At 42.7% G+C, this 16818-nt stretch overlaps 1 protein-coding gene across 2 annotated transcripts in view; it reads left to right on the forward strand.

The window, feature by feature from the left end:
* naa35 (N-alpha-acetyltransferase 35, NatC auxiliary subunit) overlaps positions 1 to 16818 on the forward strand; it is an 84787-nt gene that overhangs the window by 66162 nt on the left and 1807 nt on the right. For both annotated transcript variants that reach the window (XM_041185730.1, XM_041185731.1), the window contains 3 exons: positions 3936 to 4076; positions 7937 to 8059; positions 8420 to 8500. In XM_041185730.1, the coding sequence (XP_041041664.1) occupies positions 3936 to 4076; positions 7937 to 8059; positions 8420 to 8500 (345 nt within the window). The remainder of the gene's footprint in view (positions 1 to 3935; positions 4077 to 7936; positions 8060 to 8419; positions 8501 to 16818) is intronic.

Raw genomic sequence — 16818 nt, forward strand, 5'->3', positions numbered from 1 at the left:
TTTAATATGTATATAGTCTGGACTAATCAAATTGGCAAGGGTACCCTCGAGGGAGAGTTCATAGAGCGTATTAGAGATTGTTTCTTGGAACAATATGTTGTGGAACTAACCAGGGAACAGGCTATTCTGGCTTTAGTTTTGTGTAATGAGATGGGATTAATTAATGATGTCATAGTAAAGAATCCTCTAGGGAAAAGTGATCATAGCATGCTAGAATTTCAAGTTCAGTTTGAGAGCGAGAAACTTGAGTCCCACACTAGTGTTCTGGAGTTAAACAAAGGTAACTACATAGGCATGAGGGCAGATTTGGCCCTAGCGGACTGGGCAGGAAGACTACAAGGTAGGACAGTTGATGAACAGTGGCAGACATTTAAGAAGATATTTAATTCCTGCCAAGTAAAATATATTCCAAAGAGGAAGAAAGATGGTAAGAGGGGGATAAAGCATCCATGGCTAAGCAAGGAAGTTAAAGATAACATAAAGGCAAAAACTAAGGCATACCAAATTGCAAAGGTCAGTGGCAGGCTGGAAGATTAGAAAACTATGAAAGAAAACTAGCGCAAAATGTAAAAACTGATAGCAAAAGCTTCTTCAAGTATATTAAGGGAAAGAGAGTAGCTAAAGTGAATGTTGGTCCCTTGGAAGATGAGACTGGGGAGTTAATAGTGAGGAAAGCAGAAATGGCAGAGATGCTTAATCAATATTTTGCCTCAGTTTTCACAGTGGAGGATACTAGTACCACCCAATAGTAACAGGTAGTGCAGGGGGTATAGAGAAGGAGGAACTTAGAACTTAGAAAGGCCTCAGCACCTGGATATTGACTGGATTTTTTCACCAAAACTGTTGAAGGGGATTACAAAGCACATCTGTGCAATCTGAGCATGTGCGCTTTGCACAATTTCATAGCATGCATCAGTTGGTTCCTATGCTACGTTTCCAAATATTGCCTACTGTGACATTGCAATGCTTTTTGAAAATAACTTGAAAACTGCTTGAAGAAGTTTTAGCACTAAGTTCAGGTAGTCTTTCACATTGAAACTATTGGCAGTGTTTAATTTTTACTCAGGAGAATGTCTAAACAGCTATTTAGCAAACAGTTTTGGCACTGTAGAAAAAATGTAAAGCAGATTTAATCATGTAATTGTAAAATATATGTTTTATTCCTTGTTTACTAGAAAGTTTATTTGAGGGGATTTTCTTGAGATGAATTGAATTTTGGAAATCCAGGGGCGGGATAGAATCAAGCTTGCCGCCTCCGGAGGCAGACCTGAGGCGGCAATGGAGGCAGGTGGATAGTCAAGCCGACAGGTTGGAATTCCCACCTCCGTTACCTGGGACATCAGCCCATTTGTAATGATGAACGTCAGGCCTACAAACCCTAACCCCTCATACCACCCCCATGCCCCCTCAATCCCTATGACCCCATGTATCTTGAATGGCCACTCAGTAAGTATCTCCATGGAACCATGTCTTTAAAATGGGCATGTAAAAATAACTTCTAGCAATCTAATAGAGTTTCTCGCTTAAGCACACTTTATACTGCAAAAAAAAACACTAAAGCCATTCAGAAAAGTTAAATCCCTTCAGATGATTAATCTGTTGTAAAAACAAGCATTTATTCACTTAGCACATCAAAGGCAGATAATCCTTTAATAACCTCTTAAAACCCAAAGCCCCCCAGTGAGATAAGTGGATCTGTAGCTTTTGAAATTCAGCTAAGCATTCATAGTGATCCCAGGTATCAAAGCACACCATTACAAATGGGAACAATGAAGTATATTGAAACTGCAAAAATCAGATGGTCTGTCAATCAAAGTAGTCCAGGAGGAGGTGTCCTTTTTTTTCTCTGGACTAGTTTTTTTTTTCAAATTTTAAAGCACTATAGACTTTTAATTAATTCAGGTCATGACAGTGGAGTTCGCAAGCAGTATTTTCTTTGGTTTTGAATGCATAATACCACTTTTTCCAATAGGAAAGTACTCTTTTAGATCCCAACACTTATGCTTTGCTGATCAATATAATGGTCAACTTAACTTTTCAGGACAGACCCCTTCAATCAATCACCGCTGTAAAAAGATATCTAGCTTACAATATAGCATTTAACTAATGAAACTGAAAGAACAGATTTTATTTGTGTATTTCAAAGCCTGTCAATGAAAGAATTCCAGGAGAAGGTGACTTTTTTTCCACATTTGGGACTGTGGTTCATGACTCCTCTGAGAGGCCGTGAACCACATATTCTTATGGAAGAGGCCAGACTCCATCAAAATTTCAGGGGGTTTAAGCTGTCCAACCCTGCAACGGAGCTGGCTATCTGGTGAAAATTGCCAGAAATGGGAATGTGGGGCAAGAATCCTGGAATCGGACCCGCCCACCATATTTAAAGGGTTCCCATGTCTGCACAACTCAATGAAAATCCGGGCCTAGGTCTTCAACAATAACCAGCACTGATATATTACCTGTAATATAGAAAATCACCCCAAAGCATTTCACAAAAGCATAATGTTAAGAAAATGGTTGATAAGCCATATACAGTGGGTTTAAAGGAGGGTCTTATAGTAAAAGAGGGAGTTGACAAGTGGAAAGATAGGGAAGGAATTTCAAACCATGAGGCCTAGGCAGCTAAAGGCATGCCTATCAGTGGTGGGTAAAGGGAGGGAGCATGCACAAGATGCCAGAATTGGAGGAAAGGAGCATTTGTGGCTTTTGTAGAGTTGAAGAAGGTTACAAAGATGGGGCAAAGCAAGGCTGTGAAATGATTCAAACATAAGGATGAGAAGTTTAAACTTGAGGATTCGTGCAGCAGGAACTAATGTGGGTCACTGAGAACCAGGGCAACAGATGAGCATGTTTTGGTGCAGGAAAACATATGGGCAGCAGATTTTTGGCCAGGAGACCATTGGAATATTCAAAGCCTCTAGGTCTCAAATGTATGGGTGAGGGTTTCAGCAGCAGATGGGTAGACGTAGGTGCATAAGCAGGCAATGTTGCAGAGGTAGGTTATTTTTCTTATTGGAAAGATATTGGATCACCTGAGGGTTGAATTTAGGACACTGATTGTTAGTCCGGTTCAGCCTGAGGGCAGGTGGAATCAGTGCCATGAGTAGGGAGTTTGCAGTAGGAGGACAAAAGCAATAAAGTTAGTTTTCCCATTGTTTAGCTAGAGGAAATTGTTAGACAAGCAATCTGAAAACAGAAAGGCAATGGAACTGTTGAGAGGGCGTTGGAGAGGCAGAGTAGGGTGTATTGGAAACTCAACCTGTTATCTGCAAATGATTTTGCCAGAGGGGCACATGTAGAGGATGAAGCATTGAAGGGTAGACTCCGAAGATAATGGTGCGATTCAAGTAGAGAAGCCATGGCTGGAGATGCTCTGTCTCCAAATGGATGCGATAAGAGTGGAACCTAAGTGAGGGCAGATCCATTGAGCTAAACAGAGGAGGAGAAAAAGTGAGTTAAATATGAAATATACAGGTAATGGAAGAATTAATTATCATAACCATTCATTTAAAGTTTACTTGTAATAATGTACAGTCTTTCTGTAAAGCACTGGCTAAAATCCCAAAATACAATATAGTGAAGCAGAATTTGACTTTGTCAGTCACCATAAATCAATGGCCATGATAATGTGCACTCTGTGTTACACCCTGGAGCTCTAAATCTGTGTATCCTCCTGTTCACTAAGCATGGGAAATCCACTAACACACAAAAATATTTATTATATTTCGTACAAATGTAATTTGATTCATTGCTTTCCAGAGAGTATAAAAATCTGGTTATGCAAAAACATTGATTACATTTAATACAAATAATTTGATTCATTGCTTTCCTGAGATTTCAAAAGGATGGTTATGTTCATTCAGAATTTTAACGATTACTTTCTATCAAATTATACTTGCTTAAAAGTACATTTCCCCCTTTTTTGTGTGGTACAGACTATGATAGCTTTTGACATGGATGGAAAAGTGAGAAAGCCAAAATTTGAACTGGATAGTGAACAGGTTCGATATGAGCATAGATTTGCGCCATTCAACAGCGTTCTTACTCCACCACCCGTGCATTACCTACAATTTAAGGTGAGTAGCAAGAGTACTTCACTGCTAAAGTATTACATAATCAATTAGCCTTTTGATTGTGAAGACAATGCTACATGAGCAAAATGTTTTTATTTGGTGGTCATCCTTCAGTACACCTTGACCTTCTTGCTCTCTTGTCACCAACCCAGGCTTGATTCCCTCTTCAGTCTACAGCTTTTCTCTGTGCCTCCCTTAACATCCGCCAAAGAGCTAATTGAGGTACTCAGTGCTGGCTCATTATGAGCAGCAACACCAATTGGCCCATCTGACTCTCTCACCGAACTTCTTGACCAATGTGTCAGCATTGGAACTTATTTTGCCAATCTCCTTCGCATCCAACACACCCTTCCCATTGCTGACACTGTGAACTCCAACAGAAATTATCTCTCAATACCCCTGTACTTAAGTCATTTCAGAATGCTCATTCACTTGTGATCAAGGACCTTGCTATCCACAGCTCATTGGGGATGATTGCGTCAACACCATGGTCTTAACAGATATCTGGTTATGGCGTGATGACTCCTTACCCTGAATTAAAGCCTCCTGGCCTACATATATCTTTAACCACTTGCCAAACCGAGACTGTTGCAGTGACAATGTGATGCCTTAGCCCTCACTCCTCTGATACTCTCTCCTTCATTTGAGCTCCTCACCTTGTTTCCACCCTCTTGCCTCTCATTCAAAATTATTCTCTACTGCCCTCCTAAGTACCATAACATTTTTTCATAACATATCTTCAATGCTCTCCTCCCTCAGCCTCTGCACCAAACAACTTTTCATCTTTGGTGATTTCAGTCTCCATCTCAACTCATCATGCTCTCTCTCCTCTGAGTGCACTGCCCCCTTACCCTACCTAAAGCCCTCTTACATGTAAACTCCCTAACCCATATGCAGGACCACCCTTTGTCATGCTATTCCTATCATATCAATCACAGATAACACCATTTCTGATCACTTCCTTGTATCACTTTGCACCCACATCATCCATCCAAACTCCAACCCAACTTCCTCCTGTATCTGCTCCTGGAAAGAACTCTGTCTCACTCTCTCTCTCTCTCTCTCTCTCTCTCTCTCTCTCTCTCTCCCCCCCCCCCCCCCCCCCCACCCCCAACACCAAGTCACTTAAACTGCACTTTCAAAATTCCAGTAATCTAGCCTTTGGCCTTCATTCACCACAATATTCTTGCTACTACTGATTTGCTCAACTGCACCCTCACCTCCATTGTTGATGCAGTCGTACTCTTTCGCCTCACGCTCCCCCTTATCTCTGCTGTGTTAATTCTGAGGGATGTGGACTTGAAAAGATATGGCAGATAACTGATATAGCCATCCAAAACAATAACTGGCTGGATCACAAAACATTGGGTCCAACTCTCATCTGCTGAAACTGTTCACTATTCCGGGATCTTCCTGGAATGCAAAGATAACTCCCGGCTTCTACTCTTTACTATGAACCATCTTCTTAAACCCCTCTCCCCTGTCTTTATTGTCACTAAGATCAAGACCTGCTGCTTCAATCCCTTCCACAGGGCCAAACTTCCTTTTAATGCTATCCCCTGCTTTGGCCCTGAACTCCCTGCTTCCTCTAGCTTTTCCCCTATTTCCCCTCATGCTCTAAGTTCATCTTGTCCACCACTAAACTTCTGTCCACCCAGCTTCCCCTCTTGGTTCTCGTGTTATCTGATACTGTTAACAGTTCTCTGTTTCCAGGGGGTGTCCCCCTCCCCTTTAAAGCTACCGCTATCAAGCCCTCTCAAAAACCAACCCTTGACACCACCGCCCTTGCAAACTACCACTCCTTTTCCAATTCCCTTTCCTTTCAAGTCCTTGAACATTTTCATTCCACCCAAATCCGTACCCATCTTTCCCAGCACTCCACGATTAACAGGGGCAGAAATCTGATTGGAGGGATTCAAAGTACCAAAATGGTTCTCACCGAAGTGCAGGTGGCATCCTATATGACAGTGACAAAGGTAAACAATCCCTCCCAGTTCTTATTGACCTGTCTGCAGCCTTTGATACAGTTGACCACATCATCTTCCTCCAATACCTCTCCACTGTTGTCCAGCTAGATGGGACTGCACACACCTGGTTCCATTTTCACTTATAATCATAGCCAGAGAATCATCTTCCTGCTCCCACAATGTTACCTCTGGTGTCCCCCAAGGATCTATCCCATCCACATGCTGTCCCTTGGAGATATCATCTGAAAACACTATCCAGTACCGGATGAGCAGAAATTTCTCCCTCATAAATATTAATAAGGTTGAAGCCATTATCTATGGTACCAAAGAGCTCTGATGGAAGATCATCAACCTGAAACACCAACTCTGTTTCTCTCTCGAGATGCCCGCCCTGCTGATTATTTCCAGTATTTTCTGTTTTTACTCCATTGTCTATGGCCCCCATTCCCAACTCTGTTCCCTAGCCACAGATTGCATCCCTCTCCCTGGCAACTGTCTGAGACTAAGGGAGACTGCTTGCAACCTTGGTGTCATATTTGACCCCAAGATGAGTTTCTGACCGCATATATGCACCATCACTAAGACCGCCTGTTTCCACATCACCTGACTTTGTCCCACTTCATATCATCTGCTGCAGAAACTCTCATTTGTGCCTTTGGTGTTTTTAGACTTGACTATTCCAATGAACTCCTGGCTGATCTCCCACATTCTACTTACGGTAAACTTGAGGTCTTCCAAAACTTTGCCAGTTTCTTTACTCACACCAAATCTCATTCAACCATCACCCTGATGCTCGCTGACCTACATTAGCTCCTGTTCAAGCAGTGCCTTGATTTTAATATTCTCAACCTTTTCAAATTACTCCGTGGCCTTGCCCCTCCATATCCCTGTAATCTCCCTCAATCCCAGAACCTCAAATTTTTGTCTTACTAACCTACCCTCCACATTCACTTCATCCTCACCCTATCTTTCGACTTAAGTAAAACCAGAAATTGATAGAAATACTCAGTAAGTCAGGCAGCATCTGTGGAGAGACAAACAGAGTTAACATTTGAAGTTGTTGAACTACCTTCTAATTTACTGTTAGTAACATCACGAAACAACTTGTAAGGCTTTGAATGTCTTGCTTCAAGTATGCAGTTGGTGCAAGTATGCACTGGTGCAACCATCACACTTGTCTCATTTCTCATTATAACTGCCACCACATTTAAGCCTATCTTCAGACTCCCTGTGAGCAATGCCACAGAAGATTTTTTACTTTTTTTAAAGTGATGTTTTACAGTCGGATGCATATAGAGAAATTGGCCTCTATATGTGAGTTGCCTAATTGATTACTGAAAGGTAAAATGTTTATTACAAGTGACTTTAATTCGAAGAAAGCATTTTGAAAAATCCTGCTTCAAGGTTGACCACCTTGTGGAAAATCAAAAGTTCAAGGCCAGAATTTTCCACCTCCTCATGCCAACGGGATCTTCCGGTCCTGCCAATGTGAACGGAGATTTCAATGGCTTGCTGACCCCGCTGTGGGGGAACTGGCTGGGGTGGGTGGGGGGGATGTGGTGGTGGAGGAGGAGGGGGGCTGGTGGAGAGGGGGTGGTGGTGGAGGAGGAGGCTGGAACATTCTGACCCAATTGTTGGAAATTTGTCATAAAAACAAAAAATTCTAGAAATGCACAGTAGGCTTTTGTGCATCTGAAAAGAGAAAAGAGGCTGGTTAACATTTTGCTGAAAAAAGAAGGGTTTTTCTAAAGTTGAACCCGTTTTTTGTTTGTTAGAGGTTGATGATGCTCCTTCCTACATTTGATATTTTGTGTTATTTAAGCTGTCCATTAACAAAAAATTACATTTCTCAACAGTATTCGTTTTGAAGTATTTTTAAATTTTGTTGTCAAATAGGAAATGTCCGACCTCAACAAGTACACTCCCCCTCCTCAATCTTCTGACCTTTATTTAGCTGCTAGTAAGCACTTCCAACAGGCTAAGATGATACTGGAAAACATCCCAAATCCAGACAATGAGGTACAGTGCACTTTACTGTAGAATATATTTTCAATATTTATCTTTTGTATTGTTGCTTTGAGGAAACCGATATGGCAGTTTTATATTTTGTGTGATGGATTTATTGAGCCCTAAATGTACATCCTCTTCTATTTGAGTAGCTTACTTTGGTTTCATCTGTGAGCATAGAGTATTTTCATAGCTGGTATAATAAGCAGAAGCAAAGTAGTTACTTTGTATTTGTCTTATAGAATATGCTATTCAATGCACACAAATGCTCAATAGGCCACACACCCCTTTTATTGGGTTGTGCAAGTTAATTACACCTTTTTCCAGACTGTATGTGACTTTTTCCCCTGTGACATGCAACTTGTTTTTCAGGTAAATAGAATTTTGAAGGTTGCAAAACCTAATATTGTGGTGATGAAGCTGCTCGCAGGAGGACACAAGAAAGAGTCCAAGGTAAGTATTAGACCTTGAGAAATACTGTCACATTCAACTACTGTAAATACAGGAAGCAACATTATTTTGTATTAATAACCCTTTTTAACTTCAAGCAGCATCATCACCCAGGCAAGTTCTAACTTTGATCCCTGGTCTGTGCTGTGTTGCCTAACATAAATAGGGACAAAAGTGGAAGTAGTAACAATTGGCCACAGCACCCCTGAGCTAGGTATAGATCAGTTAGGGCCCTGTTTCTGATCGTTGAACAAATACTACTGGAAGTTCCACATGCAAGTAGTATTAGTCTCTGCTTGATGTTCCTTAAGTTGAATAGCTTTCCAAGATTTAAGCCTAGATTTTCCAATAGTGTGGGTCTCTTGAGCCATGCCAGGTGATGTTTAACACAGAGTTGACCACCAAGGCACAAACCATTGTCTCATGGCATGGAAAGCTACCATAACCAAAGTTACTTGTTTGTCTGCACCCTATCTGACAGCTACCAGAAAATAGGCTGGAAAAGTGTGATGCCAACTCTTCAGCCACTTAGGCCCATCTCATTTTCTACAAATTCAGGCAGCGACCACCAGTTTCTGAGCAGTTCCACGTAAATTAAGCGAATGTGACATAATGAGCTCCTTTTTTGCCATTTATGATTTCCTTGCATTGTCCATACAAAATCTGAATTAAAGATTGTTAGACTTTGAAGAAGGCAAAAGAGCATTGAAAGAGCTAATGTGTGTACTAGTTGTTTTTGATTTTTCAAGATTTTCTTTTCTGGAGCCAAATAACTTTTTACTAACTATTTGCTTGAGGGCTGCCATTTCTTTCAGTTCCCATGGGTTTCCCATTGGGAATTCTCTGCATCATTGCCTTTTGGAAGAAGGTGTGATGTTGTAGAAGGTCAGGCAGCATTCTGTAGCATTTCCCACACACTGGTATCCCTATGTCACACTCTATTGTCACATGTGCATTTGTCCAAAGAGCTGTTCCTGTGAAAGTTTTGCTTTACAAGAAAAACCTGACTGAGTTATATGAAATGTAGTAATCTGGACTAGTACTTCCCTCCGCAATACCAGCAGTGGCCATCAAATTTACAAATATCCTGTTAATTTTTGTGTAGCAGATTCGCACCAGACTATCACTGGAAACATTACTTAGGTGCTCAGCTATGCATCAAGCAAGATATGAATACATTGTTCTCTAGGGAAAACAATTTCATTTGTCCAGATTTTGTGGTCAGCAGTGATGGAACAGTGCTCACTGCATCTCCATGAAACTGGCAGCTGCTCAGACTTTTTGCAGGTTTTTGAGTAACACCTTATGATTGCTAGAGATCTTTTCTAGTGCAGCACCCTCTTCAGGGGATCAGTGGCATATGTGAGTAGGGTAAGCAACCAGTCAGATTGAAGAATTCTCACAGACATGTGGTCTAAACCAGGAAGTGTAAATTAATTTAATTCATTGTAAAATCATGTACAGAAAGCAAAATAAAGAAAGTTGGGATCAAGAGAGGTAAGAGATGGAAAAAAATATATTTTTTGCACCTCCACTATTAAATTTAGTTTTGAAAGAAAGAGATTCCAATCTTGTAAAATTAAAGTTTCAGTGCCAGATCAGTTGTTTGATAATAATTATGACATATTGCACCGTTAAAAATTCACTAGCAATTAAATGCACTAGCCCTAACTTTTTTTTTTTGCTAGAGTGTTTAGTGGGTAACTTGTGGGTAAATACACTCATTGCATGGATTTCAAGGCTGGGTTCATATATTCAGAAAAGGGTGCATTGTCTGGACACATAGGTGGAATTTTCTGTTCTGGAGACAAAGTGCATTGGCAAGTGGGGAAAGTCAGCATGATTCCTGCTGGGCGGGTTCTTGTGCCAGATTGTCTGCTTTTCAGGTCATTATTTATGCATCAACGTGCATCTGATTGAATCTCGTGGTGGGCCGGACTGGGATTTGCCCGCCCCACCTTTACCTCATGGGTCCAAAGGTCCAGGGTGCCATATTTAAACAGCACCCACCCATTCACTCTCTGCAGGACAGGTGTGGGCTGACCATCTCAGCCAGAAAGCAATCTAAAAGATCCAAACCATCTGCCCCAAAGTTCAGCAACAGCTCCTTGAAGAGTTTCTTTCAGGCAGCCCAGGACCAGCAAGAGTCCTTTATCCCAGAGATGTCAGCAGGAGGTCCACCAACTTCACTATTCTGGTTTGGGAGGAGGCCGCCAGGGAGGTCAGCATCTGTGGACCTCAGAAGAGGACCGTGTTGCAATACAGGAAGAGGATGAATGATCGCACACTTCGCCAGGGCAAGTTGACCTTCTCCTCACTCCAAACTCACACTCTCATAAGACCATTGGGCATTATAAGAGTTTTAGTCCACGGGGATCGCACACACTACCAGCAGAAGGGACATCACCAATAATTGTCTCACAGACACTTCAATATCATCATCTTTTGTAATGTCCTGCACAAGTCACGTCTTCAGCCCTTGCTGGGGACTGCTCAGCACACACAGCAGACATGCATGCTTATGATCTGCCTTTCATCTGTTGTGCTCACACTCTATTGATTGTCCACAACAAAAGAGAGAGATCCCAGACTGGAGCGGGGATATCGTAGTTGAGACCACTTTCCCCTTACAAAGAATAGTTGGCAGAGCTGGCTGGTGAGGACAAGGACCGTTCCTGTGCTGAAGGTGAGATCAGCATCTCCCAACAAGCTAGTGAGGAACCATGCAGTAGTCCTCAGCCACGCACAAACAATAACTGTGAGTGCTCTTTAACGTAGGTGACTGTCTAGTCAATCACTAATTATCTCCTCTCTATTACAGCCATCAGCAAGAAAAGGCAGAGGGACACCGCCAGCCAGCCCATCTGTCCCAGCACTCAGGGCACCTCAGGTAAGGATCCTGAGGAAGCAACTAAAGAAGACCTGTCACTGCATTCACCTACACCCTCCACCAACGCAGAGACACACACCTGAATGGGACTTAGTTCTAGAGCAAGCTTGAGATCACCATCTGGTGAGCACAGCACAGAATTTTTTTTTATTTTTTAAATTCATTTTACGGGATGTGGGCTTCGCTGGCTAGGCCAGCATTTATTGCCCATCCCTAGTTGCCCTTGAGAAGGGGTGGTGAGCTGCCTTCTTGAACCGCTGCAGTCCATGTGGTGTAGGTACACTCATAGTGCTGTTAGGAAGGGAGTTCCAGGATTTTGACCCAGTGGCAGTGAATGAATGGTGATATATTTCTAAGTCAGGATGGTGAGTGACTTGGAGGGGGGAACTTCTAGGTGGTGGTGTTCCCATCTATCTGCTGCCCTTGTCCTTCTAGATGGTAATGGTTGTGGGTTTGGAAGGTGCTGATGAAAGAGCCTTAGTGAATTCCTGCTGTGCATCTTGTAGATGGTACACACTGCTGCTACTGTGCATTGGTGGTGGAGGGAATGAATGTTTGTGGATGTGGTGCCAATCAAGCGGGCTGCTTTGGGTCTACAGAAGGCGGGGTCAGTGACAACCAAGTTCTCTGACATTCAGAGGACCACTGGAGGCCAAGCCCCTACTGAGTCGAGCTCGATGATGAGCCTCTGGAATCGGCCCTCAAAAAAAGTGTTGGAGCTGCAAAGACAGGCAGGGGAACAGCAGGCAAAGTTATCAGACGCCATCACCAGGTTAAAACAAAGGTTGGAGGAGTCCATCCACGTTCGGTCTGATGCCGTGGCACTGACATGCAAGTGCATTGAGGTCACCTTTGGAAGGCTGGCAGCCGCAGTAGAGACCCTGGTCCAGCAGAACATTCAGTTTCTACCAGATATGTGCTCGGACCTACACACCATCACTGTAGCCGTGAGTGAGATTCGTCAGTGGCTAGACGAGAGGGGGACGGGGCACCTTGATCTCTCTCCAGGTGCCCCTTCACCTCAAGTCAGGGAGGTGCCCTCGGGTACCCACAGGGAGGAGGAGCATCAGCTCACACTCTCATTTGGCCATCAGGCAGTCCATTGGGATCTCACCCAGGAGGCCTCCGCATAGGACACTCCAACAGTGTCCAACCACTCCAAATCTCCTCTGTGACTCCATCCACTCCAACAGATCAAGCAGAGGAGCGTGCACCTGACCCAGAGCAGGAGATCCTTAATAGACCGAGGCCCTCCAGACCTTGAGCCTCCAAAGGACGCATGTCAAGATCATAACAGATAACAGGGCATAGCAGTCAGCAGGCTGCCTCCACCTCTAAAACTGTCAGGGATGCATCCAGATGTAGTGGTAGGGTTGGGAAAATTAAGTAGAGAGACCACAATGGTGGCACAGATGTTCGCTCACTATATATACTGTGCACATGTGTAAATATATTTTGCTGTTCCAATTCAAAGTCACAGGTAGTGAATGGCTTTTCCATGTGATGCAATTTTCTGAGGTAATCCAAGTGTAACCGATGGCCCCCACCACCTCAAGTATCTCCTGTCATGTCCCTCAGGTCTATGGTGTCTTGTATAATCTCAGCTCAGTCAGTTGCCTTTATGTCCACAGAAGTAAGATGAATAAAGCCAATTGCTATATGGACATAGTGATTGGACAATGCATATATAAGACATATGGCACAGGATTATATCATGTGGCCTCATGAGTATAGATTTTGGGAAGTTTTTTTATTATCCTGATGCTGCTGTACTGAAGTCTCTTCTCTGTGGATGTTATAGATTTTTAACTGAAGCCGCCTTGGAATCATTTCAAACAAGTGCACTTTTCAATGGCCTCCATGTAATGACTGTGAGGTTTGGGTGTGGGTTGCAGTTTAAGTAATCGTCGGGGACCTTAGCCTTTCGTGCTGGCTTTCAGTGTTAAGTCGTGATAGGGTTTATGGCTAAATATTACCCCTATATTAGTCCCCACTCTCCACCTGTATGATGCAGAGTGTAAATAACATATTTTTATTTTTTCTTGGACTGTGGTTTTAAAAGCTACCATGGCTTCAGTTTAAAAGAGATGTTCACTAGAGCAGGAAGAAGAAAATCTACAATGTTGCTATCTCCTGGAACAGCGTGTGCCAGGTTGGACAGAATGGTGCTGGAAAGGGGACCTGGTTTAAGAGGGAACTGCCTAGTGACAGTGTTTTAATTGGCTCCTGACCAAGTGGCCAGGTTCTGTGTGCAGTAGGTCAGCTGCTATCCTGAAAAGAGGAAAGACCTGAAACCTCTCTCTCCTGTGTTTTGTAAGACTCCAGTAATCCTGCCATAGTAGCCAGTTGGCTATTCCTCATGTTGCTGTATCCTACTTCCTTTGAGAAAGCCCAGTCATGAAGAAAAGGGGAAAAATCACCAGTAGAGACATTAAAAGGAAGTTTCAACCAGAGAACCACAGACTGTAAGTGCTGGGGGACCACCTCGTGTCAGCCACAACAACCTGCAAGAAATTTGGAAGAAAGCAATCAAAGTCAACCCATCTAATCCTGAACTCCGGATTGATGCTATTGAACTGCTTTATCTCACCCTTAAAATCCATGTTTTGTGTGTCTTATGTGTGTGTGCATGTGGGTGTTTGTGTATCAGAGTTTTAGAAGGGGTAGAATTAAAAGTTAGCAGTTCATATTTCTTTCTTTTGCCACTGGTAACAGACAATTTGTTTAATACACAGTTATTTACTTGTTAAGTTTACAAACCTGGTGCTCATATTCTTTTAACCTAAATTAAACTGTTAGGTAGAATTGGGGCAGTTTGGTGGTCTGATTAAACTTGTCACATTTGTGACGGCTCGGGGAACAGTGGGGCTTGATACTACAGCACTATCCCCAGTGAGTCATGACAAGAGCAATAGACTTAGTTTGCCCTTGATGACTCCTGAAATATCTGCTAGATGGCCACGACTATGCAATGTTATAGGTGTGTGACTAGCCTCATAATGTTGGCCTATTATATGTGAGGATACTAAGTTCTGGCTAGTGTGGCTGGACATAATCCCTCTGCTAGTTCCCTGATCGTGACACCGGCATCAGTGTATTGAGCTTCCTCATATATATCTCAATCTGGTAGAATAAATAATGTGGAGGACTGACAGTGGGATCCGCAGAGCTCAGTACTAGGTCCACTGCTTTTCATGGTATATATTAATGATTTGGACGTACATGGGCATGAGATTTGCAAATGACATAAAAATTGGCCACACGGTTGATAGCAAGGAGGGTTGCTGTAGACTGCAGGAAGATATCAAAAGACTGGTCAGGTGCACAGAAAAGTGGCAAATGGAATTCAACCCAGGGAGGTGTGAGATGATGCATTTGGGGAAGTCAAACAAGTGTTACAGACTGGAGGGGTGATTAATTTAAACAGCTCTGATTTCTCTTCTTACTACCTCACTATAGAAAAGTGTTTTTGATTGCCCCCTTTATAAATGGTGGCATATTTTCCCCAACCCTCCAGTTTGGAGTGATCCAATCCTCTATTAATAACCCCACAGCAAACTCAAGGTAACGTAAAATAAGAGGGCTGGTTTATTCACACACACAAAATGCAGGAAAGGGGTTTCACAACTTCCGCCCCTTGTTGCACTCGTACAATAAAAGAGTCATGAGGGAAAGAAAGGGGTACAGGGCAAGACCACAATAAAAATAAGAGTTATGGTTTCATGTGAATCCAAAATCAAAAGTCCAGTGGTGTATTCCTTCAGAGGTTAGCAGGCCGAAACTGTTGTAGGGTGTTCTGACTTTCAAGAAGCAATGACTTCCATGATGGCAGAAGGCATGTCGAGATGAATCAGTCTTGAAGGCACAGATACAGAGGTTCCAATGTTCCAGTAATTCACAGTGTAGATGAGGGCCAGACCATAGACCTGGACAGAGCTCTTTCTGCTGCTACCTGTTGGATGGTAAAATGGTAGACTGCTTGGGTTCAGTTCCACACTGCAATGGCAGTATTACAGGCTCTAGCAGCTTGGGAGAGGTCATGTGACATGCCTCCCACTTCTTCTGGTTCTTGGTCAAAGGATGTATTTTCCCAGGTCAGGAATCTTGAGGTGTTTAATGGAGGAGTCAGTGTCCCTTTTGTCCTTTGCAGACACATGGTCTCCGGTGGCTAGAATTCCTTTTTAGAAATGTAAAGAGGCTTTGTGCAGTTCCTGTGCGGGTGCATTAGCGCCTTTATAAAGATAATGAGTCTCTGCTGTTTGTCTGAAAATTAGAAATTCCTCTGGTATGAGTCATGGCTAGTCAGGGTAAAGCCTTGTCCATTTTTAAAAATCAAAATATTAATTTTACAAAGTAGCCAGGCTGATGTAGATATATATAGATTTTTTTCCTTCCTGTAACTGGGACACAAGGCAAAGGGTTATAATAATAAATGGGAGATGGGAGGATAATGAGAGGTGTAGAGGAAATGAGAGACCTTGGAGTGAATGTCCACAGATCCCTGAAGGTAGCAGAACTGCTTGATAAGGTCATTAAGAAGGCATGTGGAATCCTTTCATTTATTAGCTGAGGCATAGAATATAAGAGCAGGGAGGTTATGCTGGAACTATATAAAACATTAGTTAAGGCACAACTTGAGTTGTGTGTGCAGTTCTGGTCACCTCAGTACAGAAAGGATGTAAGTACTTCAGAGAGGTTACAAAGGAGATTTATGAGGATGTTGCCAGCACTGAAAAATTAGATAGGCTGGGGTTCTTCTCCTTGAAACAGAAGAGGCTAAAGAACAATTAATTGAGATGTATAAAATTATGAGGGGCCTGGATAAAGTGGATGGGAAGAGCCTATTTAGTAGCGAGTTCAGTGACTATAGGGCATAGATTTTAAGTGAGTGATAGAAAGATTAGAGTGGAGATGAGGATTTTTTTTTTCGACCAGTAGGTTCTGGAAGTCACTGCCTGAGAGGGTAGTAGAGGCAGAAACCCTCAACCTGTTTAAAAGGTGCCTGGATATGCACCTCAAGTGTCATAACCTGCAGGCTGTGGACCAAATGCTGGAAATTGGGATTTGGCTGGGTGGCTCATTTTTCAGCTGGCGCAGACTTCATGGGCTGAATGGCCTCTTTCTGTGCCATAATCTTTCTATGATACTATAATCTTTATCGACTGGCATTAGGCAGGTATTAAGTTTTTTTTACATGTAGTTGTGACTACATTTGCATTACTAATTTTTGGATACCTTGGTTAACATTACATCCACTGTCACCTCATGGTGAAGTTTTGTGTCAAAATTGTTCATTGTGACATTAGTAGTTGTTAGCCAGATGCAGACCATGTGGACAAGGAGACACAATCTGCTGGATGGCAAGAACAGAGACAGGAGTTGATAAAATATCAGGAAGCCACATCGGGACGTATCCCTGTCGCTGTCCCAT

This window comes from Carcharodon carcharias, chromosome 4 (assembly GCF_017639515.1).
Source record: "Carcharodon carcharias isolate sCarCar2 chromosome 4, sCarCar2.pri, whole genome shotgun sequence".
NCBI classification, from domain to species: Eukaryota; Metazoa; Chordata; class Chondrichthyes; order Lamniformes; family Lamnidae; genus Carcharodon; species Carcharodon carcharias.